The following is a 24,788-nucleotide window of genomic DNA, read 5'->3' as shown; positions in this document are numbered from 1 at the left end:
CATTGGAATCTCCGGCGATGAAGCTAACTCCGAGGGCCTTTCACTCACTCACCGCAGGCAGGTTGGTGGTCTTTCTGTCTTCCACAGACTCCTCTCCGGCCTTGCTCCCCCAGCTCTCTCTGGGCTCTGTCCCCCAAATATTCCTACAGGTCGCACAAGATCTGCCTGCAACCCTCTTATGGTTAAACTGCCAAAATCAAGACTCTCTGCTCACCTTCACTCCTTCATTTCTCTTTTCTCCCGCCTCTAGAACAAACTCCCTCACTCTCTTCAATCCCACTCCTCCCTCAAGGTCTATAAAACAGCTGTTCACCACCATCTCTTATCTTCGCCCATCCAAAACCTTGATCTATTCTACCCCCGTTAATTCACCCCAGCTCCACTTTTTTTTTAAATCTCGACCTCTTTCTTTCCTGGAAGTTATAGCAGTGTCCATGTGTTTTATACCTTTCGCACCCCCACCCCCCCCCCCTTTCCCATTCCTCCTTCCCCCAAGCCCTCTCCCTCCCACAGATCTCCCGATGTCCCTGTTCTCTGCTGTTGTACTTGTGTGCTTCCCTCTCTCTCCCCAACTTGTTTTCCACTCCCTTTATTGTATGTTTTGTGAGTCCGTTTTTCTTTTTTGTGATTGATGTTACCTTACACGAGCTTCGATCTTGTATCCAAAAAAAAATAAAATAATAAATAGGGAAATGTACTCACGAGAGCATTTTTCGGGATGGTCGTGACCGCAAATGTGAGGTAGTTGTAAGTCGGAGTTGTGCCTCTGGTTTTTACCACGACTCGCACCAAACTAAGATAGAGACATTAGGTCAATGACCTCAAATAAAACAGCATCATCCCTTGTTGAAGATTCAGTGTATAAATTTGATCCTGGGTACCTGTGTAAGGTGATTCTCTTCCGTGTTAGGAATGAAGGAACTATGAATTATGAACAAAATAAAAAACTAACAGCTGATGGACATTTTGCTTCCCTCCCCCATTTTGAAACTATTTATTTAATATAATTCGCAAACATGTACATGTGTATACTTTCACTTCATCATATTTCATTACAACCGTTAACCTGTATTTAATTGATTATGGAAAACTGCCCCATTCCTCAAGCTTGAATACAAAACATTACACATTTTAAATAGCATCTTCTTTTTAAATAGCAAAACATTTTAAATAGCATCTTCTTGAAGGATCACCTGGAAGTGTGGTTATTAAATTCAGCAGGTGCAGAAAACGTCGAAACTATGGTTATGTTGTGACCCTGATCGAGGCTGACGTTTTGTGGAGAATACGTAGTCAGCAGGTTCATCTGATCTTTCACGTTGATGATGAAGTGGTCAGAAGTACCATCATTGGAAAGCACGATGGAGATGTTTATCGATTCACCTGGCTTCATCATTGCTGGGTAGAGCGAAACAAGTTTTTGGTCAATGCTCATTGATAATGACAAAATGACAATGATAACAAGAAAGAGCAATCAGAGATTGCAGACCCTCGCCAGGACGTGTTTTCACTGGTTTTTAAGGCTTTTGTAGTAAAACAAATATGGCGGCCGAACCACGTGACCGATGACGTCATCTTTTTTTTTTTCCCCCCCACCAATTTATCCCTCGATTATGCTCAAGAAATTTCATCTTGATCGGATGAAGTTTTGTTCTTTTCGAATTATGACGTCATAATGGAGGCACCTATGACATCATCATTAACATTTTATTCCCCATGGAGAGTTCTTTACAATGAGCCACGTCTCAAATTTTTTCTATGCAGCGCTTTCGGAGATATTGCATAGAGATGCAAAGTTTTTCGGGTTTTCCAAGATAGCACCTGTACCACGTGACCTATGACGTCATAATTATCATTAAAGTTTTTGCAGGTGGAGGTACACCAATGGTGAAAATTTCCTGTCAATCGGACCAACTGTTGCAGAGAAAATCACATTTATTCTGTGTGGACAAACAAACAAACAGACAGACAGACAGACAGACAAACAGACAGATAGACAGATAGACAGACAGACAGACAGACAAACGGACTCAAATGCAATACCCTCTTCTCTGGCGAGGGTAATAAAGCAATTCTTCTCCATATGTATACTCTCACGTATTGTCTTTCTGCCAAGTTTGAACAAAATCGGTCCATGCATGTTCAAGAAATGGATGGGGAACATGTTTAACGCTAGAATACAATTGCTCAAGATAACCCCTATAATGCAATCGGGGGTATTTTATGGCCTCAGGTTATGTCTCTATAACCTTGTTATAAAAACTTTTTTACCCATTATCTTTCATATAAGCTTTGAGTACAGGGTAATACATATTCCTCTGTGTGTTTTGGAGGGGGGAGGGGAGGGGAGGAATTAATATATTTTTTATTTTTCCCCATCACATTTCCTAGCATGATTGCTTCACTATAACTTTGTTATGAAAACGATTTTACACATTATCTTTCATATACACTTTGAATGAAGGGTAACACATATTCCTGTATGTGTGTTTTTGGTTTTATTTCTTACAGGATCGGGGGATTTTATTTTTAACAGGGGTTAGCAATGAGTAATACACTAATTTACAAGTGAATGGATCTATTCTGCAGGGGTTAACAATGAGTAATACCCTAATGTACAAGTGTAATGGATCTGTTGTGTTGTGATTTTTTGTAAATACTCGTACATGCCATTGGAATGCATCTGTTTTTTTTACCCCCCCCCCCCCCTCCCCCCATCCTGAACAACAAAAAAAGCAATACACACACACACACACACACACACACACACACACACACACACACACACACACACATAGATGCATTGGTCTTTATTTGAAGGAAATCTGAAAGATCATGGGTAAAAACGTTTTTATAACAAAGTTATTACAAAACAAAATCATGCCAGACAAAAAAGACCCACAAATGCATCGAAGGGTTAAGTAACAAAATGGCCGCCAGCCAGCTATCTTGGATCTGATCCTGAAAGAAAATGACGTGCATATGCAGGCCATCATTCATTATTTGTGTGCCAAGTTTCAATAAGATGTTATTGTAAATGTAAATGCTTGTCCGAGAAATTGTGGAGGACGTGTTCAATACTGGATTTTTTTTACAAATAAAATGGCCACTAGTCTATCAGTCGGCCATCTTTGATAAGATAGCAAAAAAGTGAGGTGCACATGTATTGTTACGGATTCGTCACTTCCGTTGTGGTGGCTTGCATCCACTGTAAATATTTCTGATTCCATGTACTATTATTGTGTTCAAAAGGTTTATTGTTCATGAACTGTTTTCGAAAGGTAAAAAAGTTAATGTCAAAAGAAACAGGAAACCGGATCGGGAACCGGACGACAAAGAGGAAGAAGAGGAAAAAGAGGGCGGAGCGAATGAGTCGGACAAGAAAGCGGAGTTGCTCCGGGTTCTGAAGCGAACGTTGGCGTGCAAGAGTCACTAGCGAACTTTCGGGTTCCCGGGAAAGGAGTCTGCGACAGAGTTGTCATCGCTGTGACCGATCAACCTGCGTGTCAGGCTTTTGGCGGTGGATTCCGAGGAGAATTATCGCCGGGCCGTTACATCTCAAGAGCGGGTCGTCGGCCATTTTGACTCGCGCAGGACTTGTGCTTCGCTCGCGGTTTCGTCTCTTTTCGACCATTTTCACCGCATTCAGACGTCGATCTGGGGCGTGTGTGTGACATGGCTTTGTGAAGGTTAATTCGTCCATACCCGAGGGTGTGATCTCTCAGTCGCCTGTATGGCGCCTTTGGATTTCCCAGTCGCCTTGAGGGCGCCTTTGTACAGCTTCGGCTGTGTGACTGTACTTGCCATCCGCACGGGATTCCGGTCTCGATTGGACATCGTTCTGGCGATCGCTGGAGCGAAACAACTTTGGGCTTAAAGCCGGGAATAAGAGATATTGGGGATGTTCTTGTTTCACTCACTTGGAGCACAGTGAGTTCTATATTACAAAACTGATGGTACCATCATAGGACATATTGATTGTACTATTGAATACTATTATTGTTGTACTGTTATTCTTGAGTGATATTAATACAATATTTGTTTGTGAGTAACAATTGGGGTGGCTTCTCCATTGATCTTTGACATACAGAATAACACATTTTTCTGCCGTGACTCCTCTCAGGGCTCGGAGGTACACCGTGACCAGGGGGTCGGGGGGAGCACGTAACAGTATGCCATCATGTGCTGTGCTTGTGCCAATTTTGAACAACATCGGACCATGCATGTCCAATAAATTGTTGGGGACACGTTTAAGTAAGAAAATGGCTGCCAGTCGGCCATCTTGGATCTGATCTCGAAAAAAGATGATGTGCATATGTAAGCCATCATTCATTATCATTTATCAGTGTGCCAAGTTTGAACAACAACGGTAAATGCATGTCCAGAAATGGTTGAGGATGTGTACAACATTGGGTGTTTTATCAACTAAAATGGCTGCCAGTCGGCCATTTTTGATCGCATAGAGAAACAAAATGATGTGCATATATACACCGTCATGTATTGGCTTTGTCCCAAGTATGAATAAAATTGGTCCATACATCTCGGAGATATGTTTACAGACGGATGGTCGAGACCCAATCCCAAAGCCCGGTTTCAGACCAAGTCCAACGAGGGCTAAAAATATGTCATGGAAACTCCAAGAGAGGAATCTCTCCAAAAGATGATAACCTGGAGAAGACAGGTTTTTTTCTCTACAAGAACAAGACTTGTGGTAGAGCAAGATTAAATTGACAATGGGGTACAGTGGGAGAACAATTGGGCACAAAATGCAAGGGAATAAACAAAGATGAAAGAAGAGAGAGAGAGAAGGAGAGAGAGAGAGGGAGAGAGACAGAGAGACAGAGAGACAGAGAGACAGAGAGACAGAGAGACAGAGAGACAGAGAGACAGAGAGACAGAGAGACAGAGAGACAGAGAGAGAGAGAGAGAGAGAGAGAAGGGGAGGAAACACTTAAAGCAGAAAATAAAAGGGTTGGCTAAGGAAGTGTTAATTAGGGCTGGGCCGACCAGTTTTTAGTTGTAACATGTAACATGTTAAATGTAATGAACTAATGTAACATGTTAAATAACTCAGCCTGTCATCCTTCTGAGGTCGGCAAATTGAGTACCAGCTTGCTGGGATGAGGATGAATGTGCTGGTGTGTGCCCCAGTTTAGAATAGCTACACATAATCCCTGCATGTCGTAAGAGGCGACTATAGGGTTGGCATCAGGAAGAGTATCCGGTCATGAAAACATTGCCTCAAAAAGGGAACTATGATGATTGTCATGGGGCCCGCAAGGCTAACCCCAGCTCTAGCAGAGAAAATGGCCTGAAAAAAGGGATTAATATTTTTGTAACATGTTAAATAATATGGTGTAAAATACGCTGCATCAACGGCGGTAAACTTCCGGAATTGTTTTTTTTTCTACAATCTTTAAAATGCATATTTTATTCCCATTTAATTCTATACTTGTATATTTTAATTGCAGAACACAAATCGCATCTATGTTGCTTTCAAAAACCTTCCGTTTAGCAGGACTTGGAAAAAAATATACATACCCTGAGGGCAGAGCAACTACAAGAAAACTGAAATTCAAACTTTCGCCATCATGCCCTGAGGGCAGAATAACTTTATGATTCTGCATTCTAACAAATATGGCGGCGCATAGCGCTGTGTGTTTACCGTCACACCTGTTATGCAAGGTTCACAGGACAAAATGAACTTATATTGTGTTGGGAAATACAAAGGAAGAGTTTAAAAGACTCTTCCTACTATTTATATATTTATATTTGACATCTATAACACAAAATACGATTACGTGACAATGTTTTGTCATTCAGCCACAACTTACTGTTCTCGTCGTGAAGTCGACTTAGGCGGATCTTCTCGATGAACACCAACTTCGTTTTCAGTCTGCAATACTTCTCTGTTTCAGCTGCGGTTCCACAAATGCCCACCATTATGGGTTCCTGCAGGCGTTGAAAGCAACAAGTTGTCACATCACCGGTATCCATGGGAAGTACTGTATCTTTCCATGTGTGCATATCTCTAAGAATACTTCAAAGAAACTCACTTACCAATGAGGTGAAACGAACACGCACAGAGGTTGCACCACTCGAGCTGCCAGGGAGTGGTTGTGCAGACAAGCTCTGGACAACACTGCCCTGCGCATTCAGGATAAGAACCTCGTCGATAGAAAAGTTTCCATTTACTCCACTTGGTTTTACCTGAAGTATGTATTCCTTGTCTGCACGCCACAGGGAGATGAGCGGTAAGGAAACAAGTGTGGGGAAAACTTCCAAATCTTATTATAATAGAGCAAACGTACAGTCACGTGAAAAAGTAAGTACACCCCATGTAAAGTTTTGAGTTTTTCAACATATTTCAACATACAGCTATTTGATCTTCATTTCAACAATATTGAAAGATAAAGGTGATATAATATAACAAATATCATGAAACATTTACATTTTGTAGTCCATTGTATAATTTAAATAAACATAAATGCAAATTTCGCATGTGGAAAAAGTAAGTACACCCCAACATTTATCACTACTTCAAATACCTAAAATTAGAATCAGGTGCACCAGCTCAGGTGCAAATGATTAGAACATCGTTAGAGAAGATCTTGGAGGAACCTGTCTTATTTAAACCTCAGACATTTCGTTTGGTTTGCTCTTTGTTGTTGAAGTGTGCGGCGTCACCATGCCCAGATCAAAAGAGCTCTCTGAGGTCTTCAGAAAGAAGGTTATAGATGCTTACGAGTCTGGGAAGGGATTTAAAAAGATCTCCAAACAATTTGAAATCAATTATTCGACTGTCCGGAAGATCATCTGCAAGTGGAGAAGATTCCAAACAAGTGCCAACTTGTTCAGGCCAAGCCGCCCCAGCAAGTTCAGCCCGAGAGCAGACTGCAAGATGCTGAAATAAGTCTCGAAGCACCTGAGAATGTCATCACGGGACCTACAGGTAGCTCTTGCCACTGTTGATGTCAAAGTGCACGAGTCTACCATTAGAAAGAGGCTGCACAAATTTGATCTACATGGGAGGTGTGCCAGGAGGAAACCTTTGCTGTCCAGAAAGAACATCAGGGCAAGACTAAATTTTGCCAATATACACCGAGGCAAAGACCAGCACTTCTGGAACAATGTGCTCTGGACAGATGAGTCAAAGGTAGAGCTATTTGGCCACAGTACCAGAAGACATGTTTGGCGAAAACCAAAAACAGCATTTGACCACAAGAACCTGATACCAACTGTAAAGCATGGTGGTGGAAATATTATGGTTTGGGGCAGCTTTGCTGCATCAGGGCCTGGGTAGCTCACCATCATATAATCCACTATGAATTCTTCATTGTACCAGACGGTGCTTGAGGATAATGTGAGGCCATCTGTCGCAAAGTTGAAGCTCAACCGAAGGTGGACCTTGCAACATGACAATAACCCCAAACATACCAGTAAATCCACCAAGGAAGCTGTCCACGCTCTCCATGCTATCGAAGTTAAGTAATTGTTCCCATTTGTATTTTCGTCAAAACTGTATTTATTTTATGGTGTGTGTAGTCCAAGGTGTGTGTGTGTGTAGTTTTACAGTGGGTCCCAAGGAAAATTCTCGGTGTTAATCTTTCATACCTGTATAGAAAATCGTGTTAATTTGTGTCGTGTCTTTTGAGGCCTGAAGACACCGAAGACCCAAAAGACCCTGAAGACCCAAAACACTCTTAAAGGCCCAGAGGATCCAAAAGACCCTGAAGACCCAAATGGCCCTGAAGACCCAAAACACCATGAAGACACAAAAGACCCAAAAGACACCGAAATGATCAAAAATACCTATCCCTCTGAAACGAGTGTGGTGAGGTACGCGGAGTGCGCCGAGTCACGCAAGTCCTTCCAAAGGGGCAGATGAGCAAAGCCACCATCTCCTCAATGTACTTGTACATCTCCTCAATGTACCTCAATGAACCTCAATGTACATCTCAAAAGTGCCTTTACAAAGTATTCACATCCCTTGACTTTTCACATTTGGTTTAACCTGAATTTTAAAAAATAATGTGTTATTTTTGTGTGGTACTGTCTCAATTAAAAATGGATTAAATTGAGATTAATTGTCACTGATATACACATAATAACCTAATACCCTGTAATGTCAAATTGGATTTTTTTTTTTTTTTTACAAAATAATGAAAAGCCAAAATGTCTTGAGTTACTAAGTATTCAACGCCTTTGCTGCAATACTCCAAATTGAGCTCAGGTGCATCCAATTTCCTTTAATCATCCTCGAGAAGTCTCTACAACTTGATTGGAGTCCACCTGTGGCCAATGTGGAACTTGAGCAAATCTGCAAGGAAGAGTGGGAGAAACTCCCCAAATCCAGATGTGCCAAGCTGATGCAGACATACCCAAAAATACTTGAAGCTGTCAAAGGCGTTTCTACGAAGTATTGACTCAGAGGGTTGGATATTTACATAAATTAGATATTTATGTGTTTCATTTTCAATGAATTTGTAAAGATTTCTAAAAACATATTTTCACTTCGTCATTATGGGGTTTTATGTGTAGATCATTGACAAAAACAAATCTCAATTTAATCCATTTTAAATTCAGTCTGTAACACAACAAAATGTGAAAAGGTCAAGGGGTGTGAATACTTTCTGAAGGCAATGTAGTTAATATTGTCTTACCTATCAAATGTAGTTCAACAAGACAGTAAAGGAAGGGAGAAAAATTGAGGAAAGATTCTGGAATATTTTTTTTTTTGAGAACCAAGGAAAATTACAAACCAGCGACAGGTCGTCCCTCAATGGGAAGGACGAAGCCATTTATGTCATGCATGATCTGGTAAGAAAAGTCCTGGATGCTTTTGCCTGTGACGATCACATCACGTGGTGCGTTTCCTTCCGTTATAACACTCCAATTTCCTTGTGGAGATGGGTTACGGATCAGGAGCAACTTGTACGTTGGTGTGTCCACGATCATCTCTCCATCTATCACTGAAGACCCTGGGAAAAAACATTATTCATAAAAAATATTTATTCATGACTTTATAATATTATTGTCTGCTAATGTTATTATTCATATAAAAGTACATTGATTCCTCCTAATGTCTTTGGGATATATAAAAAATATATTCATGCATACTCATAATTTATATACATATTGAATGTTTTTTTAAGCATGGTATGTCTTTTGACTGTTATGAGGTATGTCTTTTGACTCTCTCCTTCCCCTCTCTCCTTCCCCACTCTCATTCTCCTCTGTCATTCTCCTCTCTCATTCCGCTCTCTCCTTCCCTGTGCCCACATAACAGTCGACACATTCAAAATGGCTGTTGGAATACGTCGCCGATTTTCTCAACTTTAGCTGAAACTGAGACTATAACCATCCCAAGCGACCGTGATGGTGAATTAGTCGAGATAAAGCCGTGAGGGAGACTCAATGAATGCTCGGCGGCAGGGATTTTCGAAGCTCCACACGGTCTCCACGTTTTTCGAAGTTAAGTCTGTTCACAATTGTATTTTGTCGAAACTGTATTTATCTTTCGGTGTGTGAAGTTATTGTGTGCAACTTTGGTTGTTTCTCGGTGTTTATCTTTCATAAATTGATCGTCTGTTTGCCGTGTCGCGAGCAAGGCCTTGTACAGTGTGCACTGTACAACCTTGAGGCTTTGTTTTTCTCTCAGTGGTCCGTCGTTTGTGATCCAATAACTTTCGTTCTCTGTATTCCCAGTCTTTTCACCCATAGCCTACTTCCTTGTGTAAATCTCAACTCAAAAAAAAAAAAAAAACAAAAAAAAAAAAAAACATTTCCTTCTCTGTTCTCATTCGTTTATTCATTTTTATTCGTTCGTTCGTTCTTCGACCACGTGTTTCTCCCCCATTTCCCCAGATAGTTTTCACTCATTAACCTTCAATGTTTACACTTTCCCCTCAAGTTATGTATTCCGTCATATTTTATAACACCTTTTTCTTCTTCTTCTTTAAAAGGCTGCTTTCGACTTGCTCACCAAATCAATTCATCCCAAAAAAAATATCCATCTCCTATAGTGCCTTTGTTCTACATTCCCTAAACTCTCCTGCACTCCATCCTCCATCCAGCGTCCTTAAACGTATTTTTAACTCGAAGGTCACAAGAAACTCATTTTGCAATAAATGTTCGTTTCCCATAAATCGTACACTTTCAAAAATCCAATCTCACCCCTCCCCTCCAAATCTTCCCCATAACCCCTCCCCTCCAAATCTTCCCCATCACCCCTCCCCTCCAAATCTTCCCCATCACCCATCCCTTTCAAATCTCCCCCCTTGCCCCCTCCCTCCTAAACTACTCCCTCACCCCTCCCCGCCAAGACGCCCCCTCGCCCCTCCCCTCCTAGACTCCTGCCTCACCCCTCCCCTCCAAATCTCCCCCATATCCCATCCCTTTCAAATCCCTCCCCTTGTCCCTTCCCTCCCAAACTCCCCCCTCACCCCTCCCCTTCAAATCTCCCCACCCTCATTGCTTCTCAATTTCCCCCCGCTCACTCCCCCTCCTCAAAGCGTCCTCCCCGCTTCTTCCCCCTTCAAACTCTCACCTCCATCTCCCCCAACCTTCTGCCTCGCTCTTCCCCCTCCTCAAATAACACCTCATTGTGGCTCACCCAATCACCATCAAACCTTTTGTCCGCCCCATCCTTCCCTTTCTCCGAGCTATTCTGAAATCTCTGACACACCTTCAACAGCTCTCCCTACCTCTTCCACCTCTTCCACATCTTACCCTACCCCTCCTCCCCCCTGTTCTGTATCTGATGCTCCCCCTTCCTCTTCATTAACGGTATGGACCTCAAACATCCGGGGCCTTCGTTCAAACTTAACTGATCTCTCCATACAGGTTGCTTCTGTCAAACCAGACGTGATCTGCTTAACAGAAACTTTCCTCCTTTATGATGTCTCTGATTCCATAGTATCTCTCCCGGGCTACTCCCTCCTCCGGTATGATAGACCTGAGCCTCGTCCTGGAGGCGGGGTTGCTATCTTTATCAAAAACTCTCTTCCTCACTCGCCCTGCACTGCACTCTCTCCACCTCACCCCCAGGAATACCTCTGGCTACGGCTTCCCCTTCGCTCCCACCTCTTGTTCATATGTGTGTTGTACCGTCCACCAAACAGTGATGACTCCATCTACATCTCGCTGTCTGATGATATGGACCAACTTCTATCTACTCATCCCAACTCTCTCTTCCTCATATGTGGTGATTTCAACTGTCATCATGCCAGTTGGCTGGGTGTGGGTACCTCTCTCACCAGCCATGGCTCCTCAGCAAAGGACTTCTGCGACTCACTGGGTCTGACACAATCTGTCAATTTCCCGACCCGGATCTCAGTCAACGGAACATCTTCTCTTCTGGACTTGGTTATGACTAACTTCCCTGAAAATGTCTGCTGCTCTTCTTCTGCTCCGATCGGATCATCTGATCATGTCCTTGTTAAAGTGGACATCTCTCTGACCATCCTCAGGGAGCCTGCTCAGCGTCGACGAGTCTGGCATTTCACTCAGGCCAACTGGCACGGTCTTCAAGCAGCCATCAATCATCTGGACTGGTCTCCCATCTCTACCACCTCTGACATCAACTCATCCTGGGAATTCTTCCAAAGTAAATTGCTCTCTCTCATGCACAGATTTATCCCATCTCGTCTTCAGTTGTCATACCCTTCCTCCCGTCCATGGTACACGGAATCTTGTGGTGAGGCTGTTGCCCAGAAACAACTTGCCTTCGTCTCCTGGAAAGCAAATCCAATGGAAGGAAATCTCATTTCCTTTCACAAAGCCCGAAACAAGTGTGTGTCCACCCTCAGGAGAGCCAGGAAACAATATCTCTCCGTTCTCAAGACCGAACTCTCTTATCTGTCTCCCTCTTCCAAATCCTGGTGGCGTCTGGTCAAATCCGTTTCTGGTGTTTGTTCCCCCTCCATCCCCTCCCTTACCTCAAACGGCTACACAGCTGACTCCGCACGTGAAAAAGCTGAATGCCTCAACTCTGTGTTTGCCTCTAAATCTTGTGTCCCAAACCCATCCCTCTCTGTACCCACCATACCCAGTCGTACCCTGCTGCTCCTGGACTCCGTGTCCTTTCCTCCTGACAAGGTGGAAAAGTTTCTGTCAACCCTCGACTCTGATTCTGCAACTGGACCCGACGGCATCAGCCCACGGGTCCTAAAATCCTGCTCTGCTGCTCTATCTCACCCTCTCTCTGTTCTCTTCACCCTCTCTTTTGCTCAAGGTCAACTGCCATCTGCTTGGAAATCAGCCAACATCACCGCTTTGCACAAAAAAGGTGCAAAAACAGATCCTAGCAACTACAGACCAATCAGCCTTCTCCCAATTATCAGCAAAGTCATGGAATCCATCATTGCTTCTGATATGAAATCTTTCCTCTTCTCCAATGGCTTGATCTCTGATCATCAATTTGGTTTCAGACCAGGTCACTCTACTCTGGACATGCTGCTTCTGCTGTCTCAACAATGGATGGAGGTCCTCAATGCCAAACAGGAAATTAGAGCTGTCTCCCTCGACATATCACGTGCCTTCGACACGGTCTGGCACCCCGCTCTGCTCACCAAACTCTCCTCCTTTGGTATCCATGGAAATCTCCACGCATGGCTGGCGGACTTCCTCTCTAGTCGTCGTCAACGTGTGGCCCTGAATGGGTTTCTCTCATCTCCTCTTCCTGTTCAGGCTGGAGTTCCCCAAGGCAGTGTTCTGGGCCCCGTGCTTTTTCTGGTCTTCATCAATGATCTCTCTGACTCTCTCGAAAATCCTCTCTATCTCTTTGCTGATGACTCCACTCTCTGCCGCTCCATTCCTCTTCCCTCAGATCGGCAGTCTGCTGCCTCCTCACTCTCTGAAGACCTGGACAAAATCACAGACTGGTCAAACAAGTGGAACATGTCTTTCAATCCTGACAAATCTCACACTCTTACTATGTCTCTCCGAAAAGATCGACTGGACAACCCTCCCATCTACTTTCTCAACAATCCTCTCCAAGAAGTTCTGTCGCTCAAGATTTTGGGTCTCACTATCTGCCATGATCTTTCTTGGGAAAACCACATTTCCAAGCTGGCCTCCAAAGCCAGTCGCCGACTGGGCATCCTCCGTCGTGCGAAGTCCTTCCTCGGCACACCTGAGCTCCTCACCACATACAAGGCTTTCATCCGCAGCTCAATGGAATACTGTTCTCCCCTATGGGCCGGTGCTCCTGCCTCACACCTAGCTCGGCTTCACGCTGTTGAAACCAAAGCTTTCAGAATTATTGGAATCTCCCGCGATGAAGCTATCTCTGAGGGCCTTTCACTCACTCACCGCAGGCAGGTAGGTGGTCTTTCTGTCTTCTACCGACTCCTCTCCGGCCTTGCACCCCCAGCTCTCTCTGTGCTCTGTCCCCCAAATATTCCTACAGGTCGCACAAGATCTGCCAGCAACCCTCTGATGGTTAAACTGCCGAAATCTCGGCTCTCCGCTCACCTTCACTCTTTCATTCCTCTTTTCTCCCGCCTCTGGAACAAACTCCCTCACTCCCTTCAATCCCACTCCTCCCTCCAGGTCTTTAAAACAGCTGTTCACCACCATCTCTTATCTTCCCCCATCCAAAACCTTGATCTTTTCTACCCCCGCTAATTCACCCCAGATCCACCTTGTTTGAAATTCCAACTTCTTTCCTGGAAGTCCTGGCAGTGTCCATATGTTTTATACCTCTCCCACTGCCCCCTTCCCACGCTCCCCCCCCCCCAAAGCCCTCGCCCTCTCTCAGATCTCTCGATGTCTCCATGTCTCTCGGTCCCTGCTCTCAAATGTTGTGTTTGTGTCCTTCCCCCTCTCTCCCCATCTTGTCTACCGCTCCCTATGTTATATGTTTTATGTGTCGGTTTGTCTTTCTGTGTGATTAATGTTCGCTCTTTCACGAGCCTCGATATTGTATACAAAAAAAAAAAAAAAAAAAAAAAAAAAAAAAAAAATGGGCTTTATGTTACAGGCCTTTGAAAATGCATTTTGTTCTATAAACGGTAACTTTCATCGAATTTTATTCCCGTTTTTTGAAACCGAGTCTAAAACCATGTTAGCGACTGTAAAAAATGAAATGAGATATCGAATTAGAGTTGAAATAAAACTGTGAGCAAGAGCAAGACACTGCTGGCCTAACAAAAGAGGCCTCGGAGCTATGCGAGAAAACAAAATGGTGGATATTTGTTTTTGAAGCCCCTCCCAGACTGGGTGTAGCCACTCCCCCAGAGAGGCATATCACAGACAGAATCACCTACGGATAATATATATATAGATTTGAGAAGTGTGTTTGTTTCTTAGATTGGCTACAATGCACTCCTAAACTGCTGGAATGAGTCAAAAACTCGTGGTTGTACTCCGCGGGGTGGGTGGTGGTGGTGGTTGCCCGAGAAGGTAAGACTTTTTCTTAGTTCCGAGGTTGGATCAGGCAAAATTTTCAATGCAAATGAGTATTGTTTAGCTCCTGGTGGATTACAATTCATCATTAAACACACCAATTGTCTCCATGAAAACAATTTAAAGACATGATAGAAGTGGGAGAATTATTACACGACAATATCCTATTGTTTGGTGGAGAAGGAGAAGATTGTCATGGGGACCGCAAGGCTAACCCCCGCTCTAGCAGGGAAAATGACCTTAAAATGCCTGTTGTTGTTGTTGTTGTTGTACTATCCTATTGTTTGTGTGTTTGTGTGTTTGTGTTCGTTTTATTTATATGGACCCCTGACCAGCTAGAGTTGAAAACAAGTGGTTATACTTGCAGGGTTCATAGGATGGTTAACGGGGCTAAATAAGGTTTTCATAGTCCGCACGGTAAAGCGTTGGATGAGGACCCCAATTTACTCTGTTAAAATATGTATCATATAGCGCATTCTGTTAGAAGCTGGTATTACAAGTCATAAATAATAAAAGTGGGGGAATTAAACTGTTCACAAGAACAAATTGTTTGCTGGTATATAAACCGATGCTTCCTTGATGCATCTATTCAGCAAGAGGTTCCGTCTATTAAAGAACTTCATTTCTCACTTTCCCTGGAAATACTACTGCCTCTCCTCGGCCGATGCCTCTATCTCTGCTGAACGTATAGCTGAGGTTATTGTTGCAGGAATGGAGGCTTATATCCCCTTCTCTTTCAAGTTTACTTCTCCTACCAACTCTTGGTTCAATAGTTCCTGCTCTGCAGCCATTAGTGCACGAGATGCGGCATATCGGACATGGAAAAACTCTTCTTCCTCCGACGCACATTACATTCAGTCTTCATATCTGCTATAAATCATTGCAAACATGTTATTCGTGAGGCGAAGCATTCCTTTATCCAAAAGAAATGTGATAACATCTCATCTTCTTCCACCAATATATCTTTCTGGTCATTAGCTAAAAGTATTGTCAACAACTTCTGTCGCTCTGCCTTTCCTTCACTGTTCCGTTCTGATGGTACTATAGCTGTTTCTCCGTCTGATAAAGCAACTCTTTTTGGTTCTCTTTTCTCCTCTAATTCCACTCTGGATGACTCTAACATTCCATCTCCCTGTGATTCACCCCTTACCAATCCTATGCCCCTCCCAATAATCTCTTTCCATGCAGTCAAAAAGTACTCCTCTCTCTGGACACAAGCAAGGCATACAGACAAGATAGCATTCCTCCTTGTGTCTTGAAGGAGTGTGCTTCAGAACTTGCACCCGTGCTGCTCATTTGTTTCGTTTTTGTTTAAAAACCCAAACTTTTCCTCTTTCCTGGAAACATGCCTTAGCGCAGCCCATTCTAAAGAAGGTGATCGTTCAAACCCTTCCAACTTCCGTCCTATCGCTCTAGCTTCTACTATTTCCAAAGTATTTGAATACCTTCTCAATAACCATTTCCTCAAGCATCTTGAATCCCAGTCTTCTATCTGACCATCAATATGGCTTTCGCAAAGCAAAATTTACCAGTGATATCCTTTCTTACATTACGAATGTCTGGGCTTCTTCTCTGAGAGACTTTGGGAATCCTTTGTTGTCGGCCTTGATATCTCAAAAGCCTTTGACAGAGTTTGGCATCGGGGTCCTGATATCCAAGCTTTCCTCTTTTGGCTTTCCTCCTTCACTCTGCTCTCTCATATCGAGCTTTCTCTCTGACCGCTCTATCTCTGTAATTGTCCATAACTCAACATCTCCCTCCTTCCCTATCAACAGTGTTGTTCCTCAGGGTTCTGTTCTGTCTCCAATACTCTTCCTTCTTTTTATCAATGACCTCCTTTCTTCTACAAATAACCAAATGCACTCATATGCTGATGACTCAACGTTGCATTTCTCCATGTTTTTCCCATCTGCCCCGTCTTCCCTCAATCGATCTGCATCTCGTTTTATCACAACCACCTCTTTAAATTCGGATTTGGACAAGATTTCCCAGTGGGGCAAATGTAACCAGGTTAAATTTAATGCTTCTAAAATTAAATTTCTCCCTATCTCTCTCTAAAACTCCTCTCAACTCTCCAATCTCATTTGAAAGTTACACAATGACACCATGTGATACAATAAACCTACTAGGTATTACCCTAACTTCAAATCTATCCTGGAATCCACACATTACACAAATAGCTAAAATCTGCCTCGAAGAAACTGGGAGTCCTGTTCAGATGTCGAAGATTCTTCTCCTCTCACCAGTTGCTTCAACTATATAAAGGATTGATTCGTCCTTGTATAGAGTACTGCTCTCACATCTGCGGAAGTTCTAGCTCCACATACTTACTGGACAGAATTGAATTAAAAGCAATTCGACTTATCAACTCTCCCAATCTGACCTAAAAACTCGACCCTCTCAAATTACGTCGCAAAGTTGGCTCTCTTTCTCTTTTCTACAGATATTACTTCGGTTTCTGCTCCCATGAACTTGCTACTTGTGTACCTCCGCCATTAGCGAGACCACGGAATACTTGACAAGCCTTGACATCACATGATTATTGTGTGGCCATTGGCAACTCAAGGGTGGGCCGTTATGATGTTTGTTTCTTCCCCTCCACTGCCAAACTCTGGAACTCTTTACCTTCACATGTATTTCCAAACACTTATGATCTTCATCTTTTCAAAAAGCAGATTTTCTGCTTTCTCAAAAGCTCTAAAGACTTTTCTCTCCCTCTTTACTTTTCTATCAATGCAGCTCTTTTATTTAGGCCTGGCCTCGATGAGGACGACATAGTCTGTGCCTGGAGCCTTCTACATAAAAAAAAGAAAAAAAGAAATACATAGTATTACATCTGAGCATGTATGTTAAGTACGTAGTATCACAATGTTGTAAGTAGTATTAGAATGTAAGTACGTCTATTAAGTATGCACTATTAGAATGTGAGCATGTCTAAGTATGCACTATTAGAATGTGAGCATGTCTATTAAGTATGTACTATTAGAACTTGAGCAGGTCCATTAAGTATGTACTATTAGAACTTGAGCAGGTCCATTAAGTATGTATTATTAGAACGTGAGTACGTCTATTAAGTATCTACTATTAGAATGTGAGTACATCTATTAAGTATGTATTATTAGAACGTGAGTACGTCTATTAAGTATGTACTATTAGAATGTGAGTACATCTATTAAGTATGTATTATTAGAATGTGAGTACGTCTATTAAGTATGTACTATTAGAATGTGAGTACATCTATTAAGTATGTATTATTAGAACGTGAGTACGTCTACTAAGTATGTACTATTGAAATGTGAGCATGTCTTTTAAATATGTACTATTAGAACGTGAGTACGTCTATTAAGTATGCACTATTAGAATGTGAGCATGTCTAAGTATGCACTATTAGAATGTGAGGATGTCTATTAAGTATGTACTATTAGAACTTGAGCAGGTCCATTAAGTATGTACTATTAGAACGTGAGTATGTCTATTAAGTATGTGCTATTAGAATGTGAGCATGTCTATTAAGTATGTACTATTATAACTTGAGCAGGTCTATAAAGTATGTACTATTAGAACGTGAGTATGTCTATTAAGTATGTACTATTAGAATGTGAGCATGTCTATTAAGTATGTACTATTATAACTTGAGCAGGTCTATAAAGTATGCACTATTGAAATGTGACTTTGTCTATTAATTACGTGCTATTAGAATGTGAGCATGTCAATTACGTATGGACTATTAAAATGTGACTTTGTCTATTAATTACGTAGTATTATAATGTGAGTATGTCTATTAAGTATGCACTCTTACGTTTGTGGGGGTAGAGGATGAAATACCAGAGTACAGGTAGGATTGTATCGGTGCAGCATGGACCGTGGCTGGGTAGGAGACATCTAGATGTAATTTAAGTAGGGAGACTGGGGCTTAACATTGTTTATGTGTCACCATATGGGGGGTGGTGTTGTGTTATCTAGATAGGGTCTAAGGCTAGTTTGCCCCATTCTGTGGTTGCTCCCTGTAGTTTTTCCATATGTTTTTGCAGTTATAACAAGGCTGGCCATAAAACCTTCATTACAACAACAACAATAACAACCACCGTCCATTAACCAACAATTACCAACAGAAGCCGAACATTCCCATTCGGCTTCTGTTGGTAATTGTTGCTTAGCAACAGCTAAACTCCGCCTCCAAGGAATCGTAATCGGCAACTAAGCCCCACCTCTAGAAAGAGCAGGGCCATGAGGCCACACCCCGAGGTTCATAATTGTTTGTGGAGATGGGGTAATCCAATAGAGATCGGGCGATTGGACGGCGTGATGCCAGAGCGAGAAGGTTCGGAAAAGAGGAAGAAGACTATCTTTCTCTGTTCTCTGTTCTAGTCTTTGTCTCTCGGGTGGCTCGACTGCTTGTGCTCTCGGGTGAGCTTGTGAAGAGCACTTTTCGGAGCTTTTGTGGAACTTTTGCGATCGTGAAGAAGAGCAATAAGGCGTCGGTTTGCGGGACTCTTGGTGCTTCGGACGGAGAGAGAGAGCAAAAAGAGGGCCGTCTTCACAGCTCACTCGACGGCTCTGTGTGTGTCGCCATCGTCGGCTGGGCCTCATATTGGGCGCTCAGGCACGGGAAGTGTTGGACTTGGTCATTCTATATTGTCGACTTCTTTCAACGATCTCGTTGAGCAAAGCTGAGTGCCGGCCGGCATAAAACAATTTATTTTCTTTTATAATTCCCCTGTTGTGTATTTGGGTCTGAATAGAGATGTCTCAAATTTGGATTTAGTTTTACCTCACCTTTCCTTTTCACCACTTTCGTCTTGCATTTATTTACTTTCATTAAATTCATTATTGTTGTATTTTATTTGTCATGTGTGTTTCTTTCTTTGTGTGTTTCGGGAATCAACCTGTGTGCTTTCGTCCAGGTAAGCACTTTGGTTCCTTCACCCACGCACGACATACCAAATGCCATTATTCTGCCGTTTGCCTAAAAGTAAAGGACCGTTACGGCTATTCTTCATCCAGCGGGGTTAACCGCAGGGCTGACACGACAGTACTATTGAAATGTGACTTTGCCTATTTATTACGTACTATTAGAATGTGAGTATGTCTATTACGTATGTAAGTAGTATGATTATGAGGATTCTGGGGAAAAGCACTTTAGTAATATTTATCTTTAAATATTTTATTTTAGTAATATTTACTAATATTAATATTTAGTATTATTTACTAATATTAATATTTAGCAATTTTTAGGAATAAATATTTTAGTAATATTTATCTTTAAATAAAGGAGACACTTTAGTAATATTTATCATTTAAAACCAGTTTTTTGAGACTTTTGTCCTCCCGTTAAAGATGAACAGAGAGAGAGAGAAAGAGAAAGAGAAAGGGAAAGAGAAAGAGAAAGAGAAAGAGAAAGAGACAGAGAAAGAGAGAGAGAGAGCATTCCAGTTAAGCCTCCTCTTACCATTAGGACTCTGCAGGCTTAATGTGAATGAGTTTCCAGACTTCACCGAGATGGCGAAATCAAGCAGGGCCTGGTCGATTGGTACGGGCAGCTGCCGGCTGGTGACACGTTTCTGCAACACTGTTACAGGTGCTGTGTTCATTGACAACTCCACATCCTTGAGTATATTCTTTAACTCCACCTTGCTTGTCATCACATATGAACCACCAGAGAGGTCAGAAAGCTCATGGAAGATATCGCTGTAAGTGCTTCGCTGAACCCGTGCTTTTCTTACATTGGACTCATCTTGACCTGCAATAAAAGGAAAGGGCAAAGCCTCTTAAACTAGTTATTGCACAATAAATGAAATTTTTATTTTCACTTAAGTTTACGAAAACAAACTAAAGTTGAAAGAAATCAGTCCAAATACAGATCTCCTGTAATTTTTTACACAGTGATATAACATATTAAAGTAAATATGTTTTATTATTGCATCAGAAAGTTGAGCGGCAGTGCATTTCCACGAGCCACAATTTACTAAAACATAAACGTGAATCCTATCAGAGTAATGGAAAAACAAACGATTATATAAAAATGAATGGACAAGTGTCCATACAATAGAACATACACAATAATAATAATAATAATAAAAAACACACATACACACACACACACACACACACACACACACACACACACACACACACACACACACACACACACACACACACACACACACACCATTCGATAAATAACAATCGATAATTCATAATCAGTTTACTTGGTTGGAAAGCTAATAATCGATTTACTTGGTTGGAAAGATAATCGATTTCTTCAGATGGAAAGCTAATAATCGATTTCCTTGGTTGGAAAGCTAATAATCGATTTAATTAGATGGCAAGCTAATAATCGATTTCTTTGGATGGAAAACTAATAATCGATTTATTTGGTTGGAAAGCTCATCGATTTATTTAGTTGGAAAGCTTATAATCGATTTACTTGGTTGGAAAGCTAATAATCGATATATTTGGATGGAAAGCTAATAATCGATTTCCTTGGTTGGAAAGCTAATAATCGATTTATTTGGTTGTAAAGCTAATAATCGATTTATTTGGTTGGAAAGCTAATAATCGATTTATTTGGTTGGAAAGCTTATAATCGATTTCCTTGGTTGGAAAGCTAATAATCGATTTATTTGGTTGTAAAGCTAATAATCGATTTATTTGGTTGGAAAGCTAATAACAGGTTTATTTGGATGGAAAGCTATTAATAGGTTTATTTGGTTGTAAAGCTAATAATCGATTTCCTTGGTTGGAAAGCTAATAATCGATTTATTTGGTTGGAAAGCTAATAACAGGTTTATTTGGATGGAAAGCTAATAACAGGTTTATTTGGTTGTAAAGCTAATAGTAGATTTATTTGGTTGTAAAGCTAATAATCGATTTCCTTGGTTGGAAAGCTAATAATCGATTTATTTGGTTGGAAAGCTAATAACAGGTTTATTTGGATGGAAAGCTATTAATAGGTTTATTTGGTTGTAAAGCTAATAATAGATTTATTTGGTTGTAAAGCTAATAATCGATTTCCTTGGTTGGAAAGCTAATAATCGATTTATTTGGTTGGAAAGCTAATAAAAGGTTTATTTGGATGGAAAGCTAATAATAGATTTCCTTGGTTGGAAAGCTCATCGATTTATTTAGTTGGAAAGCTTATAATCGATTTCCTTGGTTGGAAAGCTAATAATCGATTTATTTGGTTGTAAAGCTAATAATCGATTTCCTTGGTTGGAAAGCTAATAATCGATTTATTTGGTTGTAAAGCTAATAAGCGATTTATTTGGTTGGAAAGCTAATAACAGGTTTATTTGGATGGAAAGCTATTAATAGGTTTATTTGGTTGTAAAGGTAATAATAGATTTATTTGGTTGTAAAGCTAATAATCGATTTCCTTGGTTGGAAAGCTAATAATCGATTTATTTGGTTGGAAAGCTAATAACAGGTTTATTTGGATGGAAAGCTAATAATATATTTCCTTGGTTGGAAAGCTAATAATAGGTTTATTTGGATGGAAAGCTAATAATAGGTTTATTTGGATGGAAAGCTAATAATAGGTTTATTTGGTTGGAAAGCTAATAATAGGTTTATTTGGTTGGAAAGCTAATAATAGGTTTATTTGGATGGAAAGCTAATAATAGGTTTATTTGGATGAAAAGCTAATAATAGGTTTATTTGGATGAAAAGCTAATAATAGGTTTATTTGGTTGGAAAGCTAATAATAGGTTTATTTAGATGGAAAGCTAATAATAGGTTTATTTGGTTGGAAAGCTAATAATAGGTTTATTTGGTTGGAGAGCTAATAATAGGTTCATTTAGATGGAAAGCTAATAATAGGTTTATTTTGTTGGGAAGCTAATAATAGGTTTATTTGGTTGGAATGCTAATAATAGGTTTATTTGGTTGGAAAGCTAATAATAGGTTTATTTGGTTGGAAAGCTAATAATAGGTTTATTTGGTTGGAAAGCTAATAAATAGGTTTATTTGGTTGGAAAGCTAATAATAGGTTTATTTGGTTGGTAAGCTAATAATAGGTTTATTTGGTTGGAAAGCTAATAATAGGTTTATTTGGTTGGAAAGCTAATAATAGGTTTATTTGGATGGAAAGCTAATAATAGGTTTATTTGGATGAAAAGCTAATAATAGGTTTATTTGGATGAAAAGCTAATAATAGGTTTATTTGGTTGGAAAGCTAATAATAGGTTTATTTAGATGGAAAGCTAATAATAGGTTTATTTGGTTGGAAAGCTAATAATAGGTTTATTTGGTTGGAATGCTAATAATAGGTTTATTTGGATGGAAAGCTAATAATAGGTTTATTTGGATGGAAAGCTAATAATAGGTTTATTTGGATGAAAAGCTAATAATAGGTTTATTTGGTTGGAAAGCTAATAATAGGTTTATTTAGATGGAAAGCTAATAATAGGTTTATTTGGATGAAAAGCTAATAATAGGTTTATTTGGATGAAAAGCTAATAATAGGTTTATTTGGTTGGAGAGCTAATAATAGGTTCATTTAAATGGAAAGCTAATAATAGGTTTATTTTGTTGGGAAGCTAATAATAGGTTTATTTGGTTGGAATGCTAATAATAGGTTTATTTGGTTGGAAAGCTAATAATAGGTTTATTTGGTTGGAAAGCTAATAATAGGTTTATTTGGTTGGAAAGCTAATAATAGGTTTATTTGGATGAAAAGCTAATAATAGGTTTATTTGGATGAAAAGCTAATAATAGGTTTATTTGGTTGGAAAGCTAATAACAGGTTTATTTGGTTGAAAAGCTAATAATAGGTTTATTTGGATGAAAAGCTAATAATAGGTTTATTTGGATGAAAAGCTAATAATAGGTTTATTTGGTTGGAAAGCTAATAATAGGTTTATTTGGATGGAAAGCTAATAACCTCTGCTCCTCTGCTCCTGTAATTAACTCACCTCTACTCCTGTATACACAAGAAAACTAAGTTTTCTGGAACCACTGGAACGAAAACTGGAACTGGGAGATGGGAATAAATCCGCCTGAATTACATTATTGCGGCGATTCACGAGTCTACGGACAGAACATGTTTAATCATGAAAGTGCCTGCTTTAAAAGCCCTTGTCCAGAATTGAGGAAGAAGAAGCAGTAAAGAGAGCTTAATGCAGTGGTTCCAACGGTAACATTAATTATTCTACGAAAGCAGGAACCCTTTAGAAAGGCAGGGAAGTAACACACAAACAACAACAACAACCTCAGGCACCACGACCGCAGCAACAACTTGTTACAAAAGATCCATTTTCATGCGTTTCACTTCACTTTACATCCTCATTGAGATTCACAGATAGACATGCAATATGATTGTGAAGTACAACATGCTGTATTTTGATTAAACCTGTCAGCGAAGCAATGGTTACGTACATTTAGTCATTCCTAATCGAGCATAAATATGGGGCCAAAACGAATGGCCATCATCAGTCAAATGGAACTGCAGGTGACAGTTTTGGAATGCTTGGAAATTCATGAAAGTGATCACAAGTATTATTGGGATTGGATTTTCTCACCATATTCGTTGTTCTTTCTTACACTCCGCATGCGATAGCACATTCCTGTGAGGTACACGTGTATGCTGCTCTTTGTTTCTTCTATCAGAGACACCACAGAATCTCTTTTTTCCTCGACATCTTTTGCAGATGCATCCGAGAAGAAATTGATTCTTGATCTGGAACAGGTAAGATATATTTATATTACATATTGTTACGTTTATGGGGGTAGGTAAGAGAATTCCATAGGAAAGGTAGGATTGAATGGAAATAGTATGGAGCGTGTGACATGTAGGAGCATTTCAATGTAATAAATAGGGAAAATGTAGCTTAAGGCTGTGTTTAAATGTGCATCATACCGGGAGGGGGGTTCGTAATACCCCCTGTGGCCATCCCTAACATTTATAACATCGCCCAGCCAAGTTATTCACGCTCCAGTGGACTTCACGCTCCACGTTTCATGCGTCGCTCGTGTGCATGTGTGTGTATATGTGTGTGTGTGTGTGTGTGTGTGTGTGTGTGTGTGTATATATATATATGTGTGTGTGTGTGTATGTGTGTGTGTGTGTGTGTGTGTGTGTGTGTGTGTGTGTGTGTGTGTGTGTGAGTGTGTGTGTGTGTGTGTGTGTATTCGCGCTCAGGCATATTATGACTTGCATGCACTCTAAAACTGCAGGATGGAATGAGTTGAAATTTGGTCTTCTTCTTCTGGATTTCTTTTGTCGCAGATCAAACAAACAGTACTCGTTCAGGTGTTTACAATGCCAGTACTCACCTTACAATATCATATAAGGTAATTCTTCCATAAATCTACATCCATTTGATACTCGTCAAATTTACCAACCTCCCCATGATAAATGGTGAATCAAAATGTGGCCTAAT

At 40.7% G+C, this 24,788-nt stretch overlaps 1 protein-coding gene across 1 annotated transcript in view; it reads right to left on the bottom strand.

Annotated features, from left to right (window-relative positions):
- LOC137438301 (von Willebrand factor A domain-containing protein 7-like) overlaps window positions 1-24,788 on the bottom strand; it is a 114,522-nt gene that overhangs the window by 38,304 nt on the left and 51,430 nt on the right. The window contains exons 9-15 of the mRNA XM_078767755.1: window positions 23,928-24,085; window positions 19,859-20,149; window positions 8,763-8,981; window positions 6,061-6,230; window positions 5,835-5,952; window positions 1,194-1,398; window positions 703-793 (exon numbers count right to left, since the gene is read on the bottom strand). Coding sequence (XP_078623881.1) covers window positions 703-793; window positions 1,194-1,398; window positions 5,835-5,952; window positions 6,061-6,230; window positions 8,763-8,981; window positions 19,859-20,149; window positions 23,928-24,085 — 1,252 coding nt within the window. The remainder of the gene's footprint in view (window positions 1-702; window positions 794-1,193; window positions 1,399-5,834; window positions 5,953-6,060; window positions 6,231-8,762; window positions 8,982-19,858; window positions 20,150-23,927; window positions 24,086-24,788) is intronic.

The sequence above is a fragment of the Myxine glutinosa genome, chromosome 13 (genome assembly GCF_964187855.1).
Source record: "Myxine glutinosa chromosome 13, kmMyxGlut1.1, whole genome shotgun sequence".
NCBI lineage: Eukaryota > Metazoa > Chordata > Myxini > Myxiniformes > Myxinidae > Myxine > Myxine glutinosa.
Note: the sequence above shows the minus strand (reverse complement) of the source record. Positions and strands in the feature narration are given on the sequence as shown.